Source organism: Macaca fascicularis, chromosome 4, assembly GCF_037993035.2.
Source record: "Macaca fascicularis isolate 582-1 chromosome 4, T2T-MFA8v1.1".
Lineage (NCBI taxonomy): Eukaryota > Metazoa > Chordata > Mammalia > Primates > Cercopithecidae > Macaca > Macaca fascicularis.
The window spans coordinates 144,807,137-144,833,829 of record NC_088378.1 but is presented as its reverse complement, the minus strand read 5'-3'; the positions used below and the strand labels follow the sequence as shown (position 1 = coordinate 144,833,829).

Below are 26,693 nucleotides of genomic sequence, written 5' to 3'. Positions count from 1 at the left end.
TTTACAATTTGCCTTTATTTAATTGCTAATGATTAACTATATATGCTTATGTTTATTGGTCATTCAAGATTCCTCTCTGGGAATTGCCTGTGCATATTTTTTGCCTTTTTTTTTTTTTTTTCCTACATGATTGTTGACTTTTTCTCTCTCACTCATTTGGAGATGTTAATTATATATTCAGTGGACTGATCCTTTGTCGACTGTATGTGTTGCAAATATCTTCTCCCAACCTTTTAATTTAACTGTCTTTTCCATTAGTTTCTAGTATCTTTTGATATAGTTTTAATTTTTCATGAGGTCAAATTTATTTATTGTTTTCCTTATAGCTTGTATGTTTGTGCAGTTTAAAAGAAATCTTGCTTTACTTGAGCTCATAAAAAATGATTCTATAGAAGCAAACTTGGGCCGGGCGCGGTGGCTCAAGCCTGTAATCCCAGCACTTTGGGAGGCCGAGACGGGCGGATCACAAGGTCAGGAGATCAAGACCATCCTGGCTAACACGGTGAAACCCCGTCTCTACTAAAAACACAAAAAATTAGCCGGGCGAGGTGGCGGCGCCTGTAGTCCCAGCTACTCGGGAGGCTGAGGCAGGAGAATGGCGGGAACCCGGGAGGCGGAGCTTGCAGTGAGCTGAGATCTGGCCACTGCACTCCAGCCTGGGTGACGGAGCGAGACTCCGTCTTAAAAAAAAAAAAAAAAAAAAAAAAAAAAGAAGCAAACTTGTGAATAGAAAAAAGAGCAATGATTCTAAATTTTCTTTTAAAAGTCTGAAAGTTTGCTTACTGGAATTGATTTTTTGTGCAACATATAAAGTAGAAACCCAATTTTATTTTTTTTCCATTTAGATATCCAAATATTACAGTACTATTTGTCAAGTAGCTCCTTTCTTCCTCACCGATTTGTAATGCAATTTCCGTCATATATCAAGCAGCCACACATACATGTTTGTTGCTCAGTCCTCAGTTCTGTTTCACTGGTCTATTTGTCTGTAGTTGTGCAAATACTATATTGTCTTAGCTGCTATAAATTTATAATAAATTATATAGGGCAAGTTTCTGCAGCTCCTTCATTTGTTTTAAAAATGGATTCATCACTCTTTAATTATTCCATATAAATTTAAAATCAACTAGTCAAGTTCCACCGAGCATAATTGGAATCTTGATTTGCTTTGTACTGAATTTGTGTATTATTTTAGGAAGGAATTATATCTTTATGATATTGAGTTCTCATATATATAGACATGGTATATATTTCACATACTTATCCTTAATGAATAAAGTTTCTAATGTATCTTTTGTGTATTCAGGTATCTTTTGTGTTTCTTTGCTTCTGTGATAGCTGTCTTTTAAAAATTACATTTTTATAATTTTGATGAAGAATGTGATTGTGAACATGAATTTTAAAAAGTCCAGCCACCTTGCTAAACTCTCTTATTAATCATCGTAATTTGAGTGTTAGATTATCTTGGATTTTCTATGTAAACCACGCAGCATACTCCTTAAAATTCATGTATTTAGAATTCATAGTTTAATTAGGCAATGCAATCAACTCTAAAATTAAAAGTACATTTAAAACACGTACCCTAACACTTTCCTTCTCACTCTTGTCCCCCTTTTCACTCAGTTTCTGACCGTTCACCTCTCATAGGTAACCACCATTATTAATTTTCCGATTTTTCCAGAGCTGCTTTGTGCCACACAGGCAAGCATAGTTTAGATTCTTTTTACTCTCTTCTATTCACAAATATAGCAAATGATGGAAAGAGTTCTGCACCTTGCCTTTCTCCCTTAGTTATAGCTGGAAAAATAAAAAAATCAAAAGCCTCTTTAATAGCAAAAGGGGAGGGGAAACGAGGTGTCGAGCTAGCAAACGACAGAGTCTATCAGGGAGGTGGCTAGAGAGGCCCGGAAGTGGCTTCTGTGCCCCGCCTTGCGGGTGGTTTGCTAGTTTCGAGCACTTTGTGAGTATGGGGTGAGTAGCGGACGCCAGTTGGGCGTCCGCCTTCCACTGTGGGGTTAAATCTCATCCCGCGGCTCTCCTCCTGTCGGTCCTGCAGTTCTTTTGTCCCCTGGTAGAGGTGCGTTTGCAGAGGTGTGTGTGTGTGTGTGAATTTGTGGAGAGAGGCCCTTCCCTCCCCAATTCCTGCAGCCTCGGCTCCCAAGGAGGGAGACCCCTGCGAGAAGCCGTGGGGGAGGGAGGGGCGCTCTGCGTCTGAACGAAGTGGTGCTCGGCGTTCTTTCGTAGAGCCCAATATGAGTGTCCCTTGTTTAGCGCCGTTACCGAGTGTCTGGGTCGGTTCTTGAGGGTATCTGGAGACGGGATGCATGGGTCACATAGACAAGCCTCGAAAATGGGAGCCGTTACATTTTTGCACTGCCTGGTAACAAGGTCAGTTTCAAGGTCTTTAAATTATTCTGTGGTACTGGCCAAGAGCCAGAACGTTGGAGTCAGATTACCTGATTCGAATCCTGCCTCTGCCACTTATTGGCTGTGTGACTTTTCACTAGTTCCTAACCTCTCTCTGCCTCATTTTACTATTTTGCAAAATGGGGATAATATTCCTTAACTCACTGGGTTGTGAGGATTGAATGCATTAATATGTGTAAGGTGCAGAGTAAGCATGATTTAAAGATTTGCTTTTATTAGTAGTACCATTATTATTTATAACTATGATGACACATTATCTTTAATTACTGGTTTTTGTACGGTTGCTTTCAATTTTAGTGTCATTCATCAATTCACTTTGTAATGGATTATTTCTATATTTTAGGAGGGAAAAATAAGATACTCTGAAAAAGAGCCTATCCCAAAGCAAAGACCAAAACTGGTTTGTGTTGTACGTTGTGATACTCAAACTCCCAAAGGCTTTAAGATTCGGGGGTACCTTTTCCTTGGCTGGAGAGTAGGAGGAACAATAGAAGTTTTTAATAGTGAAAAAGGACGAGGACCCCTGGTTTTAGCAAAAATCTGATGTCCTGCTTAGTGCTGGAGATGCACCAGTTTTTGAGCTTCCAGGAACGCCCTAGCCTGAAACTGGCTTCCTACTAACACCCTTCATTTCAACCCAGCTTCCACAGGGTTAACTCTCTTTTCTAGACTTGTAACTCTTTTCTGTTAATGAGAAACTTTCCTTTCCTTATCGTCAGTATATTTACTGATTTGATAAATAATTTGTGTTTGCAACCAATTTCCCAATCTTGTGCCTTCCCACTGTGATCAATTTGGCTCAGATCCAAGTAGGGTCCAGGTAGTGAAACCTAAATGGAGTTTGTGGAATAAATGATATAAATGTATCAGTGTTGTTTTCCTGCCATAGACTTCCTCCCTTTCCCACCGTGGACACCCTCCTCATTCCACTTGGGCTCCAGATTCACTCTGGATTGGGCTGTGGCTCTCTCTTGCCTTCTTTGACCCTACCTTAATGCTTTTTGACTGTATTATTCAGGAAGGAAGGAAGTTAGGACTTTGTTCAATTTTCTAAAATTTTGGAGAGAAATTTAAACACATTTAATTGTAGAGAGAATGTTACAGTGAACACCAATATAACCATGACTCGGCTTCAGCCATCATCTTCTGGTCATTTTCATTCTTCTTTTCCCTCCTTTCCCCTCTCTTTCCTTCCCTTCTCCTCCTCCTTCCCTTCTGTCTTCCTCCTTCCCTTTTACCTGTTTCCTCTTTCCCTCTCTCCTTTTTTTCCCTCTCCCTCCTTTGTCTTCCTTTCCCTCCCTCCCTCTCCCCCTCTTTCTTTATTTCTTTTTTTTTCCTCATTACATCCCTCCTCTCTTTCATTTTATAACAAATTGCAGATGGAAACATTTTAATTCACTCACAAGTACAAGTACTTCAGTGTCAATTTCTTATATATAAGGACTTTTATCTTGATATAATCATAGTATCATCACACGCAACAAAATTGACAGTAATTCCATGATATCATTATCTTGATTTTCAAATAATTGTCTCAAATATTTTTACAGTTTTTTTTTTTTTTCAGTCTTTTTACAGTTGTTTTCAGTGGGGTCCAAATATGGTTCACCATTTGCATTTATTTGATAAGTCTGTTCAGTCTCCTAATCTATGACTGTTCCCATTCCCTCCCACTCCTTTTGGTAAAAATACCATTTATTTGTTGAGGAACTTGAACCTTCTGTTTTATAAAATGCCTCACATTCTGGATTTGGTCGATTGCTTCTTTTTAGTATCTTTAACTTATTAGATCTCAAACTCAGCTGCACATTAGAATCACCTAGAAAGTTTTAAAAGTTATTAATGCTGAGTCCCACCCCCAGAGAGTGATTTAATTGATTTTTTTTTTCATTGCTATCTCCACCTCCCAGGCTCAAGTGATTCTCATGCCCACAGCCTCCCAAGTAGCTGGGATTACAGGTGTGTACCACCACGCCCAGCTAATTTTTGTATTTTCAGTAGAGACAGGGTTTCGTCATATTGGCCAGACTGTTCTTGAACTCCTGACTCCAGGCAATCTGCCTCAGCCTCCCAAAGTGCTGGGATTACAGGTGTGAGCCACTGCACCCAGCCTGATTGATCTTGATTGTACCCAAGGCATTAGGAGTTTTAAAAGTTCCCTAGTGATTCTAATATGTAACAAAGTTTGAAAGCCTTTAATATAATTTTTTCCTATATTTTGCCTGTACACTGGTATTTGGATCTAAAGACTAGATTAGATTTAGGGTCACTTATTTTGGTATTATTAGCTCATGTAGCAGTGCCCCAGATCTCTTGTGGCAACTTATTAGGAGGAAGTGTTTTCTGGTACTTTTCATTTGTAACAATCAATGGGTTCTCTCAGTTTCCTAATTTCCTTCTATTCCCTACCATCCTTTGAACTATAGAGAGTTGGCCTGAGGAATAGAGGTTCAGGATACAGATTTGGAATTGTTTTTCCCTTTGTAACCTCTACCAGCCTTACTTTTTTTTTTTGAGACGGTCTTGCTCTGTTGCCAGGCTGGAGTGCAATGGCACGATCTCGGCTCACTGCAACCTCTGCCTCCCAGGTTCAAGTGATTCTGCTGCCTCAGCCTCCCAAGTAGCTGGGACTACAGGCGCCTGCCACCACGCATGCCCAGCTAATTTTTGTATTTTTAGTGGAGACGGGGTTTCACCATGTTGGCCAGGATGGTCTCGATCTCTTGACCTTGTGATGCACCCACCTCGGCCTCGCAAAGTGTTGGGATTACAGGCGTGAGCCAGTGCGCCTGGCCCAGCCTTACATTTTCTAGCCTCTCCATTCCACTGAGTAAAGACAGACTTACTGACATCTGAGTCCAGTCAAATAATTTTGCAGTCACTCACTTCTAGTTTAAAGTCTAGTCCCAGCTGGTTCACAGGAATCTCAGGTTTCCCTTCCCTCTTAGATCAGGCCCAGGTCTCATGGCTTCTGGGATAGGCTGTCTTTCAGAATATCTTACTTTTCCCTCCTAAAATATAGAAATCATCCATTACAAAGTAATGACTCTGAGGAAACCTGGTGGCTGGTGCTATTGTTTCTAGAGAATACCATACTGAGGAAGGAGTAGATTAGGAGGCAAGAAAATCAGTTTGATTGGGGGCATATTGAATTGGATTTGTTTGCAAGATTTCCGTATAGGACTATCTGGGAGGCAGCTCAGGATAGGGATCAGGAGTCTACAGCCTAGAAATAGAAGTTAAAACCTTGCAAGTGATTAAACATAGTTCTGGGGAAGACTGTGGATAGAGAAAAGAAAAGGTCAAGAACAGAACCACCAGGCCTACTCTTATTTTAAAAAAAGAAAGACCAGTGAATTATACTATTAGCCAATATGTATATGGTACTTACCACTGTCATGCCAAGTGTCAGGTTCCAGCCCATACTGAGGTCCGAGGGGAGTTGTTGGATAGGTGGCAGATAGTTGAAAAAACAGTTGGGGCTGTAGACAGGTAAAATATGATTTTAGTCAGCAGCAGCTGCTGCAGCTCTCACACTGTCTGCCTCTGTCTCGGGTGCCTCCTCCGACCACAGCCCTTCTCAGCAACTGGCTCTGTGGCTTCTGCCGCTCCCACACTTACAGCTATACTCCTTGGCACACTTGTTAATTCCTGGCTCCCCTCTGTCGGTCTGCAAGACGGCCAGTTCTCTCTTCCAAGGTCAGCAGTTTTTCCCTCTCTCTCTGGGCATGAGTCCTATGTACAGTGTCAGCAGGGCAGTTATACCATTTACACACAATAGTGGCTGTGAGCCAAGTATGAGCTTACACAAACAGGTTATATAACAAGTGGAGTGGTGCGCCTGCGTTGGAGACTCGCTGAGTCACACTGGCCTGCATATCTGCCTCAGCCTGTTCTTGACCAAAGCACATCCATTTTTACCTTACACTCCACCCCCTTGGCCAAGGGAAACATAAGTTTTTAGGTACACAGGCCCAATATATAGGTTTGGCACGCAAGCCTGACATATACACTTTCAGCACCCAGGGCTGATACATACACACAGGCTTGACACGTAAGTCTGACACATAGGCTCTGGGCACACAGGCCCAGTGTATACATAGAGGCTTGACACATAAGCTGTAGGCACTCGGGCCACAGTAGTAATACAGGGAGCAATAATTTCAGGTTATAGTAGGCAACCACCCCATGGTGATGTTACCCCGATGTTGCTTTATATATTAAGCCAGGTTTTTTGCTTACCTACCTTTAGGGGCATTGGGGCAGGCAACAACAGGTTACCGTTTGTCCCCATACCTGGTTAGAGGAAGTCATCCTTTCTCCTATAGGTCTGGCCACATGGCCTGGCCCTACATAGATCAGTGACTAACCACTTCTGTAACTTCTAGGTAGTTAGCCACAAGGTTAAGCCTTGATAAACTGCCCAGCTATTGGTGCAGATTACCATAGGTGTCACCTTCTTGGTGATCATCATTTACATTGCCCTGAGTTCAGCTTATTAGCTACTTTGTCCACACCTGGTATCAAACCGTAGGGTGTCAGTACTAGGCTGGGCTTCAACAGCAGTCCAGGCAGCAGTAGCACCCTGGCTAGACCTATCTGTGTACCACGCCCTATTGGGAATGCAGGGATGCCCTTCCTTAAAAGATGAAGGCTCAGGGTCTAGGGGTGCCTCAGGTCCCATAGCCTTATCTTGCATTAGGATAGTAGGTACTAAGACTTCTTGTAATTGTGCTGCTAAGGGACTTGACTTAGCATACTTTGCTGTTCCGTGTAGGCTTAGGCACCCCACTTTGCAAAAGTGGATGTCTGTGCCATCCCAGTGTGCGGGTTGTTACCTATGAGCATACCTACCCTACTGTTGGGTAAGTCATGCGCACAACGACTGTAGCCCATCCTGCCAGGCTGTCATGAGTCTAAAGGGCAGCATATGCAGTTACTAACTCCTCTGTCGAGGAATACCGGAGCTCAGCTCCTTTTCAAAGTTGGGACGAAAAATCTACTGGCATTCTAAAGAGCTCTGTGCAATGCCATAAGCCCCAGTCAAAAATATCTGTGGTCACATGCACATCAAGTTTAAATGGGTGCCCCTGATCAGCTACCCATAGGGCTTGTGCCTGCTGAATAGCCTGTTTGGCTGCCAGGAAGGTGGTTTCAGCCGCATCATCCCAATTCCAGGCAAGAGGCTGCATTGCTGCTTCTAAATCTGCAAGAGAATCAGAGGTTAATATAATAACATCATTAATAAGATCATGACATATGTTGGGGCTATGCATATATCCCTGCAGCAACACTGTGAAAGTCCATCATCACCCTCCCATGAAGGCAAAGTGTTCCTGGCTCTCTGGAGCAATGTCCATTAAGAGGAATGCATTGGCCAAGTCCACCACACAGTGGCACCATCCCAGTTCTGTTGTCAGGTGGTCTATCAAATCCATGATAGATGGCACAGCTGCCAAGCCGTGCAAAACATCCACCCCAGCCTGTCCTCAGGCATGGGAGAGACATACACAGTGCATAAGCGGGGAGCCAAGTGGCCGATGCCAAGGTCCGAAGGTACAGGTTTCACTTTCACTGACCAGCTTTCATAACTGTCAATAAATGCAGCTCTGCCCGGAAACTTATTCAGGTTTAGGGACCAGTAGATTGCCGAGTCCACATACAGCCTTTGGTTGTCCGTTGTCCCCCTAAGTCCGGCACCTTGGCCAGTTCCCAATCAAACAGGAAAGGCTTTACATTTCTGCCTGACTGCAGCAGGTAATCTTTGAGCTGGAACGCTCCGGCGGGACCGAGTCACCCAGCAATGTCCTTTTCACGAATGACTTGCACAAGTCTGTATACGACTGCCATCTACTGACAGTTTCTGGTATTTCACTGGCATCAGTCCACACTGTAATTAAAGAAGCCAGCTTTTCCATCTCAGAGGCGGAGCAGGAAATGGATCAGCTCCTTTGTCCCAGAGAGAGAGAATTCAGGAAGGGAGGGGCTCCCCCAGATGCTACTGGCACTGCTTACCTAACTCCCGCAACTCAGTGGGGGTACAAACACTATATGAAATGTGCTTCACTATGGTAGGGAGTCTCTAGGCCCACCCTTGGGGCCCAGTGGCTGTTCATGCTCTATTTTCTGGCAGACCACTGGGTGAGCCTGTAATGGAGGTTCTTCCTCCTCCCTGCGTTGCGTCCAGCAGAGACTGGGCATGCACTTCTTGCAGCACAGTCACAAATGCCCATCTGACTCTGTTGGCAAAGGCACACTCCTCAGTGCTGTGCACTTCCAGGTGCTTCAGCTCCTTCTCCACACTTGTGGAGGGCCTGTCCAGTGTCGCCCATGTTTCCACCAGAGCCCATCCTCGCACCACGGCTGCCACTGGGTGCCACAGCTCATGCTGTGGCTGCATAGCCGTCCCGGGAGCCTGGGAGCTGGAGACCCACTCACCTCATCCTGCCCACTATGCCAAATGTCAGGTTCAAGCCCCAGCTGAGGTCTGAGGGGAGTAGGTGGATGGGGGGGCAGGGAGCTGGAAGAACACTTGAGAGACAGCAGGTAGATGGGACATGGCTTTATTCAGCAGCTCTTTCACAGTGTCAGTGCTGCATTTATACACCTCACAACAGTGTCTTAGAGCCAGGTGATGAGCCTCCCCAGGTTATGGCTACATAACTGTGATTGTATAATGCACGGAATTGTGTGCCTGCGCTCCAATCCCACTGAGTCATGCAGGATGTTTACCTCGGCCTATGCCTGCCTGGCTGCAGCACAGCCATGTTCCTTATGTCCACATACCAGGCACTGTTATACAGACGTTATACACTCACTTAATGCTTACAATGGCCCTATCTACTATCACTATCCCTATTACAGATAAGGAAAGGGAGGCACAGAGCTAGTAGGTAGTAAAACCAGGATGACGACGACCTCAGGAAACCTGGGTTCAGAACACTTAACCAGATTATGATGGGAGGTGAGAAGAACCAGGAAGGAGGAAAGCAGGAGAAAGGAAGGTTCTTGAAACAAAGGACAAGTGAGTTTCTGGAAGTGGGCAGTATCCTCAGCCCAGTTGCCTGAGAAGAGGCCATGGAAAATGGGAATTGAGGGAAGTCTCTTTGGTTACTTCTGCAGGCGAAATCTTAGTGGTGTTGGCAATTTGCAGCCTACAGTGTGTGGAAGGCTTAGTAGGAGGTGAGGACTAGAATCAGGGACTGAGGGCTTTCTTTCAAGTTCAGTCTTGAAGGGGAAGAAAGAGAGTGGCAGACTGAGGAGGTGGCGAAGACCAGGGGCAGCCTGTGCTCTCTCCAGGGCAAGGGCTTGGTGATGTTTTCAGCTTCCTTGATGTTTCTGGGAGAAACTGAAGGGCCTCCAGCCCATAGATCAGAGGAACCTGCAGAAACCCTACTTTCAGCTGACTTTTAATGTGAATATTTTGCCAGTTTTTTGGGCAAGTGTCACATCAGATATAACTGAGGGTCTCACTAGCAGGCAGCCAAGGTTTGTTAATTCAGTCCTATTTCTTTTGGTCCAGGGCCTTCTATCCTTCTTCTTCCCCTCACTGCAGTACCTTGACCACAGATAAGACCTGGTACAGCCATCCTTCATTATCTATGGGGGATTCATTCCAGGATCCCCACTGATACCAAAAGTTGTGGATGCTCGAGACTTACATAAAATGGCATATGGTATTTGCCTATAACCTACACACATCCTCCTGTATACTTTTTTTTTTTTAAAGAGATGGAGTCTCTACACTGTTACCCAGGCTGGAGTACAGCAGCACAATCATAGCTTACTGCATCCTTGAACTCCTGGGCTCTCAGGTGATCCTCCTGCCTCTTCCTCCTGAGTAGCTGGGACTGCAGTAGTGTGGCACCAGGCTCAGCTTCTCTTGTACACTTTAAATCATCTCTAGATTACTTATAAACCAAATACAATATAAATGCTTTGTAAATCCTTGTTATATTGTATTTTTATTTGTATTTTTTAATTGTTGTTTTTGTTATTTTTTTCCCAGATATTTTCCAGCTGTGGTTAATTGAACCTCTTGATGCAGAACCTGCAGATATAGAATCAATTGTATTAGTTTTCTATTGCTGTATAACATTTACCTCAAATTTATCAGCTTAAAACAAAATCTGGGCTGGGTGCAGTGGCTCATGTCTTTAATCCCAGCACTTTGGGAGGCCGAGGCAGATCTTTTGAGGTCAGGAGTTCAAGATCAGCCTGGTGAACATAGTGAAACCCCATCTCTACTAAAAATACAAAAATTAGCTGGGCATGGTGGTACACGCCTATAATCCCAGCTACTTGGGAGGCTGAAGCAGGAGAATCTTTTGAACATGGGAGGTGGAGGTTGCAGTGAGCTGAGATCATGCCACTGCGCTCCAGCCTGGGCGACAGGGCGAGACTCTGTCTCAAAATAAACAAGCAAAAAAAAGAAAAAATCAGCTTGTTTGTTCCAGTTCTCTAGGTCAGAAGGCCAGGCAGGCTCAGCTGAGTTCAGTATTAGGGTCTTCCCAGGCCAAAGCCAAAGAGTTGGTAGGGCTGGGCTCTTATCTGGAAGCTCTGAGAGGAATCTACTTATGAGGTCATTGAGGTTGTGGGTAGAATTCAGCTCCTTGGGATCAGTCCAGTCAGTCTGGACTTGCTATCTCATATTGAAAGTCCTGAGGATTAGGGCAGGAAATCGTTAGAGTCGTCTTAGAATTTAGACAACCACAGACCTGCTTGTTAATGGGATAACTGAGCAAGTCACTGAGAGGAGCTTCCTAGAGAGACCAGGAAGTGCCCTGGATCCTCACCAATTTCAGTTTTTTTCCTGATTAGTCCGGGGCTTGGGGATGTCCAGGATCACCCCAGGACATCCTTTGGAATCTTACTGTGGGATTCAGGCTTGGGGTGGTGTAGAGGATTAAGCTGCAGAAGCATTGAACGTGGAGAAATTTCTGCAGCAGTTCCCCAGAGATGTCTCTGGGCCCCTGGGCAGGAGAGAAGGGACTACTTGCAAGTTTACTGGTTAATAATTATTTCCCACCTTTCAGGAATCTTCTGCAGAAATAGCGCTGGAAGCTAGAGTGAGGCCTGAGTACTGCCTTGGCCCAGGATGGCTAGAGAGTTAAGTGAAAGCACAGCCCTGGATGCCCAGCCTACAGAAGACAAGATGGAGCTTCTGGTCATAAAGGTGGAGGAAGAAGAGGCCGGTTTTCCCAGTAGCCCAGATCTGGGCTCTGAGGGCTCCCGCGAGCGCTTCCGAGGCTTCCGCTACCCGGAGGCTGCAGGTCCCCGCGAGGCGCTGAGCCGGCTCCGAGAGCTCTGCCGACAGTGGCTGCAGCCTGAGATGCACAGCAAGGAGCAGATCCTGGAGCTGCTGGTGCTGGAGCAGTTCCTGACCATCCTGCCTGGGAAACTGCAGAGCTGGGTGCGGGAGCAGCATCCAGAGAGCGGGGAGGAGGTGGTGGTGCTGTTGGAGTATTTGGAGAGGCAACTGGATGAGCCGGCGCCGCAGGTAGAAAGAACTTAGTATCTGAGCGCTGTGGTCTGTTTCCTCCTGAAATCTCAACATCGGAGTGAGGGGCATTCCTTTAAGATCCAGGAGTTCTCCATCTCTTTTTGTACCGTGAACCTCCTTGGCAGTAAGGTGAAGTCCCCGGACTCCTTCTCAGAATACTTTTTTTAAAATACATAAACCATTAAGGGTTACAAAAGAACACAATCATATCAACATACAGTTAGCAAAGTATTAAATTTGTATTAAAGTCATATATGTGTTTTTTTTAATTAGTACACTAAATAAGACCTAGGGACAGGGCTTATAACTGGCAGTTACAAAGCAGTGATAAGTATCTATTTGCCTGGTTGTAATGTGATGTAAAAACATCTACAGGTTCTATTGGTGACAAAGTCCTGGGTACTGCTTATGCTACTTTGATTTGTTGCTTCCATTCATAATTGAAGGAAATACTAACTTTCTCTTAAAGACCAGTTAAAAATAAGATTAGTTTTTGTCCTGTTCAAGTTCATGGACTCCGTGGGAAGGAGTTCATGGACCACTGGTTATGAACCTATGGTAGAAAATGGGCCTACTTTTACCTCTATGTTCTTCCCTGTTTTATGAGACTGTGTCCTCTTTGCATCATCCTGTGTCCCTGTGCACACACCCTCAGAGGACCTGTGTGGCCAGAGCCTTCTAAATGGTGAGCTGGATACCAAGGTTCTTGACTCGGGTCTATTGCACCCAAGCCCTGTAACAGTGGAAAGTCAGTGCAAGTCTCTTACCTTCGTTCTTTATAAAGGATGTGGGAAATTCTGAGCTGCACATGAGAAAGTAACTTGAAAACTGTAATTTTATAATACTGTAAATGTCTGGAAGTAAACCTGCATTTAATGAGGACATATCATATGCCAGGCCATGTGAGGTGATTTCACATACTATGATGTTATTTGGGTCCCCCAAATGCTGTAAACTAGAGATTGTAATCGCCTTTTCAGATAATAAAAGGTATCAATATTCTCTGAGAATTTTGCACCAGTTTCCAATGGGTTTTCATAAAACACAAATGTATATATGAAGTAGCATAGAGTAATGGTAAGAACATGTGCTTTGGCATCATTCTACCTGAGCTCCCATTCTAGCATTGCCATTTGTTAGCTGCTTAAACTGGCTATGCCTTCATTTCCCTATCAGTAAAATGAGTATAATAATACCTCCCTTATAAGATTGTTGTTTTCTGTATTAAATGAGTTAACATTTATAATGATCTTGGAAATAGTGCCAGCCACCTAGGTAATTCTATGGAAGTGTTTGATGAATAAATGAAAATAAGAACAAATGATTTCTAGGTTTCAGGTGTTGACCAGGGGCAAGAACTGCTCTGTTGCAAGATGGCATTGTTGACACCAGCCCCAGAGTCACAAAGTAGCCAATTTCAGCTAATGAAGGCTCTGCTCAAGCATGAATCTCTGGGATGCCAGCCTTTACAAGACAGAGGTAAGGATTATTTTCTAGGCAGTATGAATTCTGCAGACTTCATCCAATTTCATTTAAGGATAGCCAACAAAATTCATTAATAGGTGGTGTATATGCCCATGACAGATCAACTCTCATTTAAGACTGAGACTAAAAGGAGTATTTCCAACATAATGATGGAAAACTTTTTCGACCAAGACTGGACATAGTATATAAGATATTAGTAAAACTTAGGTTTGGAAAGAATTGGTTCTTGTTTGGATTTTGTTTTGTTGTGTTGGTTTTTGTTTTCTTGAGACAGGTCTTGCTGTTTCACCAAGGCTGGAGTGTAGTGGCATGATCTCAGCTCACTGCAGCCTCCACCTCCTGGGCTCAAACGATCCTCTCACCTCAGCCTCCTGAGTAGCTGGGACTATAGGTGTGCACCACCATGCCTGGCTAATTTTTTTAAAAAATTTTTGTGGATATGAGGTCTCACCATGTTGCCCAGGCTGGTCTCAAACTCTTGGGCTCAAGTGATCCTCTTGCCTCGGCCCCCCAAGGTGCTGGGATTATAGTGTAAGCTACCACATTGTGTATACCAGCTACTTGTCTTTGTTCTTCTTTGTTTAACTTGTAATTATGGAGGCCTCCAGTGTGGTGGCCAGTTAGCTCTGGGGATGGAACAGTCAGTGAGACTGTTCTTATTCCAGTGGAGCTTACATTTAAGTGGGGAAGATGGCAAATAAACACATTAATAATACAATTTGTATGACAGTGGGAAGTCCTATGCAGAAAGTAAACAGAATTTGTAAAGCCAACCAGCCAATCTCATAAATTATAGGACTATTGCAAATTAAAGGGTATAAATCTTCTAAATCCTGGGTCTGTTATTAAAGTAATATGAAATTCACTGCATAGGAAATGGCTGTATGTTCTGAGATGTCCTTTCATGTGTCTTAAACACATGTACAAGTTCCCAAGACACACATCACTGGGATATTCTAGCCAACATGAGATCTTTATTTTTCAACAGAGGTTCTAGCCTAAACCACCTGTTTTGTGCCCCTTTAAAAATTTGCTTCCTGAAGTTATATAAGGAATATATGAGGAATATATGTGCTTCCTGAAGTTATATAAGGAATAATAAGGAAACCTGAAGTTCTTCACTTTCCTGTAAAGCCAGACCCTTACTCTGCTTTTCATAGCCCAGCTTCATCTGACTCCTCTTAGCTTTTCAAATCCAAAGTGAAAAGCACCTTAACAGCTACTAAGGACATACTCGCCCAAAATCTGATTTTTCCTCCTATATCTAGCAAAATTCAAAGGATCTTCAAATGGAAAACTTTTTTATTTTTATGTTCTTTTTATTTCACAACTGCTAACAGGGATCCTGCCTTTTTGCATTGTTTTCATGTATCTGCAGAGCACAACAGGTATGTTTAGCTATAGGATTGCAGCAGGTAGGGACAAAGAATTTTGGAAAGGAGCACACTCTGTATAAACTTGTTTGGCAGGAATTTATTTATTTAGAGAGACAGGGTCTTAGTTTGTTGCCCAGGCTAGAGTGCAGTGGCCCAATCACAGCTTATTGCAGCTTCAGACTCCTGGGCTCAATCACGTGAGACAGGAATCTATTAATCCAGTTATTTAACTTAGATTCCACAAGGCAGGGAGGCTGAATGCCAGGGTACATCTCATACACAGCTTCTTTCCTTCTTAGTTCTCCAGGTCCCTGTGCTTGCCCATGGAGGGTGCTGCAGAGAAGATACAGTGGTAGCTTCTAGGCTTACTCCAGAGTCCCAGGTGAGCTGGAGCCCCTATCCCTCCCTCAGTGCCCCTCACTACTGTTGAGCTTCCTATGAAGACTCCTTACTCCCCATTCGCCTATACTCCCATCCTAGATCCTCCATAAAGATCTCAAATGGGATCTACATTGTCTCATCTATCTTGAGGTTATCATTAACTTTATTTAGGTGCCCACTTAAGAGGCTTTTCCTGTTTATTACTAGCTCTTGACAGGGATGGGGATTGGGGGTGCTTCCCAGATCTTCCCTACTCCACCAGTTTGGTCAGCCCCTTCTTCAATGGGATTACCTATTGTTTTAGGGGTTGTTGAAAGTGGAAGATGTGGCCTTGACCGTCACCCCTGAATGGACACAGCAGGATTCATCTCAGGGGAATCTCTGTAGAGATGAAAAGCAGGAGAACCATGGCAGCCTGGTCTCCCTGGGTAAGACTAAAGGACACTAATTTCTGTTAAGGTTTCTTGGCATTCTTTGTGCATTAGAACCTGTTGAGTTGTTGGAAGCTGTTGAGCCCTATTGTGTTTGGATTCACAATCACCATTTCTGAAAACCTGTTACTGACTAGCTCCTTACTCCTTCTTTTTTGTTGTTTTTGAGAGATAGGGTCTTGCTCAGTCACTCGGGATAGAGTGCAGTGGAACAATCATGGCTCACTGCAGCCTCAACTTTTTGGGCTAAAGTGATCCTCTTACCACAGCCTCCCAAACCGCTGGGACTAAAGGCATGCACCACCACGCTTGGCTAATTTTTTAATTTTTATTTTTTGTCGAGATGGAATTTTGCCATGTTGCCCAGGCTGGTCTCAAACTCCAGGGCTCAAGCAATCTTCCTGCCTTGGCCCCTCAAAATGCTGGAATTACAGGCATGAGCATGAGCTACTGCACCCAGCCTGCTTATCCCTTCTGACCTTGATTTCTCCTCTCCCTGCCAATATTCTAGTTGAGTTAAATGGGTTGAAGACAATACAGTCCCAAGTACAGGTTTGCCTCATAGGAGATGCCCAGTAAATGATGATGTACTCCTTCCTGATCCTATCCCTGACTGAAGAGGAAAGTTGGCGGGCCTCTTTAGAAAATGGGCCTTGGGACCATAGATTGTGAGAGTTAGAGGTGTTCTTAGACATTGACTATAGACCCTGACCTCAGAGATGAGGGTGCAGAGGCTGAGAAGACTGCCTGACTTGTCTGAGGCCACGTAGCTCATTGGTGGCATAAAATTCACAGCACTGAATCCAGTTCTGTTTGGGGACCCTGCCTCTGCCTGGGATATGAGCCGAGACAACTGTCTTTATTGTTTCATTGATCAGTGCCCAATTTCTGAGTCTCCACTTTCACTGTTTCATTTCTTTCTTTCTTTTTTTTTTTGAGATTGAGTCTCACTCTGTCACCCAGGCTGGAGTGCAGTGGTGCAATCTTGGCTCACTGCATCCTGTACCTCTCATATTCAAGCTATTCTCCTGCTTCAGCCTCCTGACTAGCTGGGCTTATAGGCACCCACCACCATGCCTGGCTAATTTTTGTTTTTTTAATAGAGATGGGGTTTCACCATGTTGACCAGGCCGGTTTTGAACTCCTGACCTCAAGTGATCTGCCAGCCTCAGCCTCCCAATCGCTGTTTCTCAAAGGTATTTCAGAAATCCTTCCACTTGCTCCATTTAATGTCACTTTCTGTTCAACTCTTTTAGTATCTAATCCTAGATGCATGGCCCTGCCTTACTATTCTTAGAACTTAGAACGACCACATATATCCCCAGCATAGTCCTGGATCCTCACCATCTTCCACCCACTCCCTCCACTCCCAGTGTGTACCTTTCCAATGGCCCCATTCCCATTCTTAGGTCTCCCTCCTCCCCAGCACTCCTGTTCTCCCCTTTTATTCCCATTCTTATTCTAGCACTTAAATCCTTATCCCAGGCATTTATAGACCTCTGTAATTCTTGCCTCCCTGGTACTCATCACAGAGCTTTCCTTCCATGGCAGGGCATAACCCACAATTGCCGGTTATTTGTTATTTCAGGTGGTGAAAAACAGACTAAGGGCAGGGACTTGCCTCCAGCTGAGAAGCTTCAAGAAAAGGAGCATGGGAAGATATTGTGCCACCTGAGGGAAGACATTGTCCAGATTCCTACATGTGCAGAAGCTGGTGAACAGGAGGGCAGGTTACAAAGAAAGCAGAAAAATGCCACAGGAGGGAGGCGGCACATCTGCCATGAATGTGGAAAGAGTTTTGCTCAAAGCTCAGGCCTGAGTAAACACAGGAGAATCCACACTGGTGAGAAACCCTACGAATGTGAGGAGTGTGGCAAGGCCTTCATTGGGAGCTCTGCCCTCGTCATTCATCAGAGAGTCCACACTGGTGAGAAGCCATATGAGTGTGAAGAATGTGGTAAGGCCTTCAGTCACAGCTCAGACCTTATCAAGCACCAGAGAACCCACACTGGGGAGAAGCCCTATGAGTGTGATGACTGTGGGAAGACCTTCAGCCAGAGCTGCAGCCTCCTTGAACATCACAGAATCCACACTGGGGAGAAGCCGTATCAGTGCAGTATGTGTGGCAAAGCCTTTAGGCGAAGTTCACATCTCCTGAGACATCAGAGGATCCATACTGGGGATAAAAATGTTCAGGAACCTGAGCAGGGAGAGGCCTGGAAAAGTAGGACGGAAAGCCAGTTGGAAAATGTTGAAACTCCCATGTCTTATAAATGTAATGAGTGTGAAAGAAGTTTCACTCAGAATACAGGCCTCATTGAACATCAAAAAATCCACACTAGTGAGAAACCCTATCAGTGTAATGCATGTGGAAAAGCCTTCACCCGAGTTTCATACCTTGTTCAACATCAGAGAAGCCACGTAGGGAGAAACATCCTATCACAGTGACCCATGCTATACATGCCAGAGTTGGTGCTCATTTGTCACTGATCTGAAGCCACTCCCCCTGGAGTCTCGACTATAGGAATTGTGGGCTGGGCTTTATTTACCACTACACATTATCAGGTGTTAGAAAATATAGACTGGGTTAGACAAATTATCTTCCAAGTTCTAGAAGGTGTTTGGAATCAAAACATATTTGATAGGAGGCTATGGGAGAGTTGTCTAGAATAGGTAAGACCTGAAATGGTTTGTTCTCTCCCATTGGAATTAAATGGATGTTTAGACTGGCTACTTGCCCTAAACCAGCACTTTGTGGTGTCTGTTGGGTGGATGGTTGTGATTTGGGGGCTGCTTCTCTGACCATTCCTTTGGACTGTAATGAATCCTCCACAGTTGGTCAGATTCACAAAGTCTTATATCCCCCTCTGTGCCTTTTCCACAGGTGCTAATAAATGTTTATTGAATGTACCAGTGAGATTACCTTCATAGATCTGAAAATCTGATGTTATCCAGGTTTCTGAAGAACTTCTCGCCAAGGCCATTTGTGCTTGTGTCCAATTCTCTGACCTAGATTGTGACTCAATCTAGTGTATTTCTTACCAAGTACATAGGCAGAGCAGAGGTGATGGCAGGGTTACTGTGATTGAAAGAATCCATTTTTTTGTTTGTTTGTTTTTGAGACAGAGTCTTGCACTGTCTCCCAGGCTGGAGTGCAGTGGCACGATCTCAGTTCACTACAACCTCCGCCTCCTGGGTTCAAGCGATTCTCCTGCCTCAGCCTCCTGAGTAGCCAGGACTACAGGCGTGTGCCACCACACCTGGCTAATTTTTTATGTTTTTGGTAGAGACGGGGTTTCACCATGTTAGCCAGGATAGTCTCGATCTCCTGACCTCGTGATCCTCCTGCTTCAGCCTCCCAAAGTCTTGGCATTATAGGCGTGAGCCACCATGCCCGGCCAAGAATCCATATTTCTTTACCAGACTAGGAATTCTATTCTAGTGCAAATGCCTTAAACAGCTTATCACTAAATCATTATGAATGTGTGCCATCCATGGAATTGCATTTTTTTTTTTTTAATATGAGGTCTCACTGTGTTGCCCAGGCTGGTCTCGACATCCTGGGCAATCCTCCTGCCTCACCCTCTCAAAGCTCTGGAATTATAGATGTGAGCCACCATGCCCAGCCCAAATTTCATTCTTTAATGTTTTCCTGTTGCTACTCTTTAAGAAAAAACTTACCTATTCAGACAGTGTGAAAATCAGTCATCAAGTCAGAATAAAATGATAAATATTCTAATGCTCCATATCTTAGTTCTCTCCATTTAGTTCTCTTGGGCCTAACCAATGCCTGCTAAAACAATAGACACTATCCTGCCCCACCCTACTACCCAGCATACACTGTATAGTAAACTGCAGCAAAACTTATTCCTGCTAAGTTCATACTTTCTCCTGATGAATGGATTCACACCAAATATTTAAAACGAGTATCACTTATGGTTTCAGAACCCCATTATTAGTGTCTGACGTCTTGGTCTTCTTATACATTGATTCCCAAATCACCTGTGTGGTAACAGCATCTCAGTTTTTCATGATGACTATTTTAACCATAAATTTAACTCCTCAGGCTATCTACTTTTTTGTTAAACACACTGTGTAGATCATCTTTTTTTTTTCTTCTCATCATGATAGTCAAAATTTTAGTCTTGTGAATTCAAGTGAGAAAATGTTTAGTCAGCATTATACAAGTAGTATTTATTATGTATACATTCAGTGGAGTTGTTTCTACAAAAGTATTTTGGAATGACTATTCTGCTGCAAACTTTTGTGTAAGTGCTTCACCTTATTCCTACAATAAGGAGAAGTGCACTAACAAAATGAACAATGCAGCAAGGGCTTCAGTCGCAGCTCAGGTCTTATCAAACACCAGAGAACCCATAATGGGAGAAGCCTTATGAGTGTGACAACTGTGGAAAGACAGTTCCTTTTTTGTTAGTATCACTTCTCCTTATTGTAGAAATATGCTTTCATTGGCCGGGCGCGGTGGCTCAAGCCTGTAATCCCAGCACTTTGGGAGGCCGAGACGGGCGGATCACGAGGTCGGGAGATCGAGACCATCCTGGCTAACACGGTGAAACCCCGTCTCTATTAAGAAATACAAAAAACTAGCCGGGTGAGGTGGCGGGCGCCTGTAGTCCCAGCTACTCGGGAGGCTGAGGCCGGAGAATGGCGTAAACCCGGGAGGCGGAGCTTGCAGTGAGCTGAGATCCGGCCACTGCACTCCAGCCTGGGTGACAGAGCGAGACTCCGTCTCAGAAAAAGAAAAAAAAAAAGAAATATGCTTTCATTGTTGGATCTACTCACATTTCTCACTCGATTTCTGGCACCAGCAATCTCTTCCATATTTACAATATCAGTCAAAAACTCGGGAATTCAAACATAACAAGATTTTTCTGGTCACTTTTAATGGTTAATGACTTGGGCATTGTGATATATTATCTCCTGCTGTATTTTGTTTAGTAGAAATTGAATCATCATCCAAAATCCTTTATAGAAATATCCAAGTCCCTGTTTTTATGCTGGTTTCCAAGGCTTGGTCCTTCAAGGTTTTCAGGGATCTAGGGGACACAAGTCTGACAAATCCTAGTGTAAATTATTTGTATTATAGTAATAAACCATATGGTTACTTCGTTTGAGTGGATTCTTAAATTGAGAAAAATGCATTGCATGATTTCTAAACTTCCTAAACATACATTAGGATTCTCCAGAGAAATAGAACCGATGGGATCTGTGTGTACATATGTATGTATACGTATGTATGTGTATGCATATATATTTGTATTTATAATATTGGTTTATATATATATTATACACACTATATATGTGTTTGTATATATATTTTATTTATTGGCAAGAATTGGTTCATATGATTATGGAGGCTGAGAAGTCCTAGGTTCTCCTATCTGCAAACTAGAGAACTAGCGGAGCCAGTGGCGTGAGCGCCAGTCCAAAGACCCACAGGTTCAAGACCCAGGAAGAGCCAGTGTTCTAGTTTGAGTCTGAAGGCCAGAAAAGACTGATGTCCCAGTTCAAGATGGGCAGGAGGAATACCCCTTGAGGGAGCATCATCTTTTTTGTTTTCTTCCTGTCTTCAACTAATCAGATGGGGGCCACCCACATTAGTGGGGGCAGTCTGCCTTACCTAGTCCACTGATGCAATGATTCATCACATTCAAATTCAAACACTCAGAATAATGTTTGACCAAATATCTGGGCACTTTGTGGTTTGGTCAAGTTGACATATAAAACTGGCCATCACAATGCTATAGTTTCAACATTAAAACTACAGTATAGTATTACAGTTTCAGTAAAGCATTAAAACATTTAATCCGTGCTTCCCCCTTTTGTCAATTCTTCCAATTGGCAGTAGGAGCCTGGGAAATAATGTTTGTAGCCTCCCTACCCCATTTACGGGTCAGGATAGGAAACGGCTGGTATGAGGCAGCCTGAGGGACAAGATAAACAACTAGATCACCATCGTATCCTCAGCATCTAGCAGAGTTCCTGATAAATGAATGATTCTGAAAATTGGCTGGTTCTACTTGTTCTTTTGTATTATTAACATAACATAAAATCTCCTGACACTGAGTGCCAGAGACCAAAGTATTCACATTCATATTTCCAGATATAAAAGTCTTCCCTTATTTCTAAAGAAATTATGTGTTTATAACCATTCATTCAGTAAACCTGATTGTGTTAGGTCAGGTGCTAAGGAATCAAAGATGAACAAGACATTATCTCTGCCCCCAGAGAACATAAGACCTAAATCATCTTCTGTCTTACAAGCTATTTTGTCCATTTCTGTTCTCACTTTTGTGCCAGCTTAATAGTTCTTCCTTCAGGGGAATGACTGCACCAATGGCTGCCCTGGCAACTTGCATCTCTTCATATGAGCCATATATGCCAGGATTTAACACCAGCTGATCTAAGCCTTATAATTCACCTAGAACATGAGTGCATGGTAGGTTATGTGAGGAGCTGATACAATGCCATTTCTCACACACTTCCCTACCTACCATGGAGGCTGTCCTGAGACAGTTTGCTCTGATGAGGAATGAGGCTTTCTACTTCTCCCTATTTAAGGTATAACTGCAAGCTATAAACTGCTTATCTGCAGAACAACATCAGGTTCTCAGCAACAAAATGTTTCACCATATGTGTTGCAGTCACATGACCTCTTCTGATGCCATCTTGTGGGGAAAAGACATACAGAACTGAACTGTTTTAATCCAGAAAGGGCTTATTTCTTTTCTGATCAAATACAGTCATGCACTGCATAATGACACTTCGCTCAATGATAATTTGGTCAATAACAGACCACATCTACAAAAGTGGTCCCATAAGATAATGACAGGCTAGGTGTGGTGGCTCATGTTTGTAATACCAGCACTTTGGGAGGCCAAGGTGGGAGGATTTCTGAAGGCCATGAGTTTGAGACTAGCCTGGGAAACAGCGAGACTCCATCTCTAACAAATATAAAAGTTAGCTGGGTGTGGTGGCATGCACCTGTAGTCCTAGCTACTTGGGTGGCTGAGGTGGGAGAATTACTTGAGCCCAGGAATTCAAGGTTACAGTGAGCTATGATTGTGCCACTGCACTCCAGCCTAGGTGGCAAAGCAAAACATTGTCACACAAAAAAAGATTATAATAATATTTTTACTGTACCTTTTCTATGTTTAGATACGCAAATACCATTGGGTTACAATTCAGTATGGTAACATGCTCTACAGGTTTGTAACCTAGGAGTAACAGCCTAAGTTTGTGTAAGTACACTCTGTGATGTTCACACAATGACAGAATTGTCTAATGATGCATTTCTCAAAACATAACCACTTTCATTAAGTGACACATGACTATATGCTAGCCTTTCCTTGACAAATTGGTGCCAAACACGGGGCTGGTAACATTACAATGCCCTTTCAGAAGAAAGACAGATGTGCTCCCACAGGACTGGATAGGACACATGATAAGATTTCCCAGGATCTGGTAGCACATGTTCTTGCCTAAGTGGTGGGCAAGAAGGAAGGAGTAAGAGTCTTCCCATTGTATTAATAGCTATACTGCGTTGGCTAGATTATAGGATGTGAATAGACTCCCCAGGACCCAGTATCATATGCCACCTGCTGATGAATGTTTAGAGGTTAAGTTACTTTAGGTAGGATTGAACCCAGTTGCCCAATGCCTTAGTTGTTATTAAAAGTTTGTTGCAGGCCAAGCATGGTGGCTCATGCCTGTAATCCCAACACTTTGGAAGGCCCACAGTGTATGGCTTGAGCCAAGGCGTTCAAGACCAGCCTGGGCAACACAACAAGACCTTGTCTCTACAAAAAATTTCAAGAATTAAAAAAATTAGCTGTGCATGGTGGCACATGCCCATGGTCTCAGCTACTCAGGAGGCTGAGGTGGGAGGATCCCTTGAGCCCAGGAAGTCTAGGCTGCAGTGAGCTGAGCTGTGATGGTGACACTGCACTCCAGCCTAGGCGATAGAGCAAGACCCTGTCTCAAAAAAAAAAAGTTTGTCATGACTGAGTGGATGATTTAAAAATGAAAGTGCAAATCTGTGCTTACCAGTGTGGAACAGGTCTTCTTGTGCTCCCTTGATTTCTCTCTGGCCTATATCCAAACCTCAGTTTTTTAAGGAAAGAAGATTCTCTGGTGATCCAGCTAACTCTGCATGATGGACTCCTCCACATTACTTGGCACTCTGTGAGCTCCCGGCCAACAGTCTGTGTGCTCTCCTGACAGTTGCTGTTGTAACCTTTTACACGTCGGCACAAAACTTCTTTATCTGTTATTTTTTTTTAAGTGTCTGCATTCAGCTGATAAGAGTTTGGGGAAAACTTGCAATGAAGAGAAAAAAGTTAAGCAACCTTGTGAGTGAGGGTGCCTGGAAGATGTTATTCACTGGGGCATAAAATGGCCCAGTGAATGACACAAATAGCTGCCCATTGTTGGGCACTCTTCAGCAAAATGTTTGTTCATGATTTTTGCCCATACCTAGTTAAATTGTTTGCTGTTTAACGGTTGAGATTTGGTGAATTCTTTTTATATTCTAGTTACAAGTCCTCTGTCAAAGACTTGTTTTGCAAACATTTTTCCCTATCTGTAGCTTGTCATCTTTTTTTTTTGAGACAAAGTTTCGCTTTGTCGCCAGGCTGGAGTGCAGTGGCATGATCTTGGCTCACTGAAACCTCTGCCTCCCGGGTTCAGGCGATTCTCCTGCCTCAGCCTCCCAAGTAGCTGGGACTACAGGTGCGCACCACCACACACAGCTAATTTTTGTATTTTTGTAGAGACGGGGTTTCACCATGTTGGCCAGGCTGGTCTTGATCTCCTGACCTCGTCATCCACCAGCTTCAGCCTCCCAAAGTGTTGGGATTACAGGCGTGAGCCACTGTCCCCAGCCATCTTTTCATCTTTTTAACAGGGTCTTTCAGAACATAAATTTTACATTTTGATAAATACTAAATCATAAACATTTCCTTTAATGAATTATGCTTTTGATGTCAATTTTAAGAATCGTTGCCTAGCCCTAGGCTCTGATGTTTCTAAGAGGTCTAAAGTTTTAGGTATTATTTTAGCCCATGACCCATTTTGAGTTTGTTGTTGTTTGGTTTACGGATGTTCAGTGCTCTGTCAACATTGTCTGAAAAAGCTATCCTTCCTCCATCCAATGACTTCTGCACCTTTGTCAAGAATTAGGCATTTCTGTTTGGATCTATTTCTAGGTCCTCCATTAAACTATATGTCTGTCCCTCTATAATATCCAACTCTCTTGATCACTGTAGGTTTATAGTATGCCTTGACATCAGGTATGGTGATTCTTCTCACTTTATTCTTTTTCAAAATTTAGTTATTAGTCCTTTGCTTTTCCATGCAAATTTTAGGATACATTTGTATGTACAAAAATTTTTGCTGAGATTTTGATAGGATTTGTGTCAAACCTATAAACATAAGGAGAATCGACATCTTTACCATGTTGTATCTTCTAATCCACAAACATGTCTCTCCATTTATTCAGATTTCTTTCTTCAGCATTTTATCAGCATACAGATCCTGTAAATGTTTGTCAGACTTCTACATATTTCATTATCTTTGCAGTGATTACAAATGGCTTTGCATTTTAAATGTCAATGTCCAAATGTTCATTATTAGTACATAAAAATAGGATTGTTATTTGCATGTTGATTTTGTATCTTGCAACCTTGCTGAATTCATTTACTAGTTCTAGCTATATTTTGTACTAGATTCAAAATTGTAATCGATTATTTGGAATATTCTATACACTCCATTATTTAATCTGCAAATAGGAGCAGGTTTGTCTCCAATTTGTATTTTGGTTTCTTTTGTGTGTGTACACAAAATCTACAAACAATCTGTATGCTTTTAATCATTTTTTACCTATTGCATTGGCTTGTATTTTCAATATTATGTTGAATAAGAGTGATGAGAGTGGACATTCTTGCCTTGATCCCAATGTTATGGTTAAAACATAGTCTTTTACTGTTAAGTATGAAGTTATCTGTGAATGTTTTGTAGACATTCTTTATGAAGTGGGAAGTTTCTATTTCTAGTGGGCTGTAAGTTTCTGTCATGAATGGGTGTTGGATTTGTCAAATGCTTTTTCTGTGCCAATTGTATGGTTATACAGTATTTCTGTTTTATATATATATATATATATATATATATATATGTTGATGTGATGAAATACAGTTTAATTTTTAAATATTGAAACAACCTTTTGTACTGGAAAAAAAAATCCCCCTTAGTCATGGTGTGTACTTCTTTTTATAAATACCTAGGTTCAATTTGCTAATATTTTGTTGAGAACTTTTGCATCTAAGTTCATGAAGGATACTAGATTGTAATTTTCTTTTTTCGTGCTGCCTTTGTCTCCTTATGGTATCACAGTAATTCTAACCTTATAAAATGAGTTGGAACTTACACTTTTCTCTTCTATTTTCTGGAACAGATTTTGTAAAATTGGTGCTAATTCTTCTTCACATGTCTGGTAGAATTCTCCAATGAAGGCATCTGGGCCTGAAGATTTGGAAACTTTTAGATTATGAATTCAATTTCTTTAATGATTATAAGACTACTCAAACTATCTGTTTCATCTCGGCCACTTGGACTTTTTGAAGAAGAGATTTATTTCTTCTAAGTTGTCAAAGTTATTAGTGCAAATTTTCGAATCTACCTTTATGATCCTTCAAACAGATGCAGCATCCCTTGTCTCATTCCTGTTATTGGGGATTTGGTCTTTCTTTTTATCTTTGCCAGTCTTGCTAGAGGCTTACCTGTTTTATCGATTAAAATATTTTTTGTTTATTTTGACACAATGTAATTTTACATATTTATGGAGTACAATTTGACATTTTGATAAATATGTTGTATTATGATCCAATCAGTGTAGTGCATCCATCATTTCATGCATTTATGACTTCTCTGTGGTAAGAATATTCAAAAGCCTCTATTCTTGCTATTTTGTAATATACAGTGTTTTACCATTAACCACAGTCACCCTACTGTGCAATAGAACCCCAGAGTTTATTCCTCCTATCTAATTGTAACTTTGTGCCTGTTGACCATCTC

General features: G+C 42.7%; 2 protein-coding genes across 17 annotated transcripts in view; one reads left to right on the top strand and one right to left on the bottom strand.

Annotated features, from left to right (window-relative positions):
* Positions 1 to 6,226, bottom strand: part of ZSCAN31 (zinc finger and SCAN domain containing 31) — a 28,386-nt gene extending 22,160 nt beyond the window's left edge. For 3 of the 7 annotated variants that reach the window (XR_012434096.1, XM_074038637.1, XM_074038634.1), the window contains exons 1-2: positions 6,049 to 6,226; positions 5,819 to 5,909 (exon numbers count right to left, since the gene is read on the bottom strand). The gene's annotated coding sequence lies outside the window, so the exon portion shown is untranslated. Of the gene's footprint in view, positions 1 to 5,818 lie in introns of all 7 variants that reach the window. The other 4 variants (XM_074038635.1, XM_074038636.1, XM_074038638.1 and 1 more) reach the window with 2 other exon arrangements.
* On the top strand, positions 1,910 to 18,510 carry ZKSCAN3 (zinc finger with KRAB and SCAN domains 3). 10 transcript variants are annotated; one of them, XM_065544271.2, is made up of 7 exons: positions 1,910 to 1,960; positions 11,463 to 11,926; positions 13,261 to 13,408; positions 15,090 to 15,172; positions 15,476 to 15,599; positions 16,706 to 16,798; positions 17,191 to 18,510. In XM_065544271.2, the coding sequence occupies exons 2-7, from the start codon at positions 11,525 to 11,527 to the stop codon at positions 18,048 to 18,050; spliced, it is 1,710 nt and encodes a 569-aa protein (XP_065400343.1). In that variant the 5' UTR covers positions 1,910 to 1,960; positions 11,463 to 11,524; the 3' UTR covers positions 18,051 to 18,510. The 10 variants fall into 10 exon arrangements, with proteins under 10 accessions (XP_065400343.1, XP_073894729.1, XP_045246539.2 ...); XM_045390604.3 differs by having other exon boundaries at positions 1,922 to 1,971; XM_074038629.1 differs by having other exon boundaries at positions 1,922 to 1,971; positions 11,463 to 12,058.
* Positions 18,511 to 26,693: the final 8,183 nt, after the last annotated feature.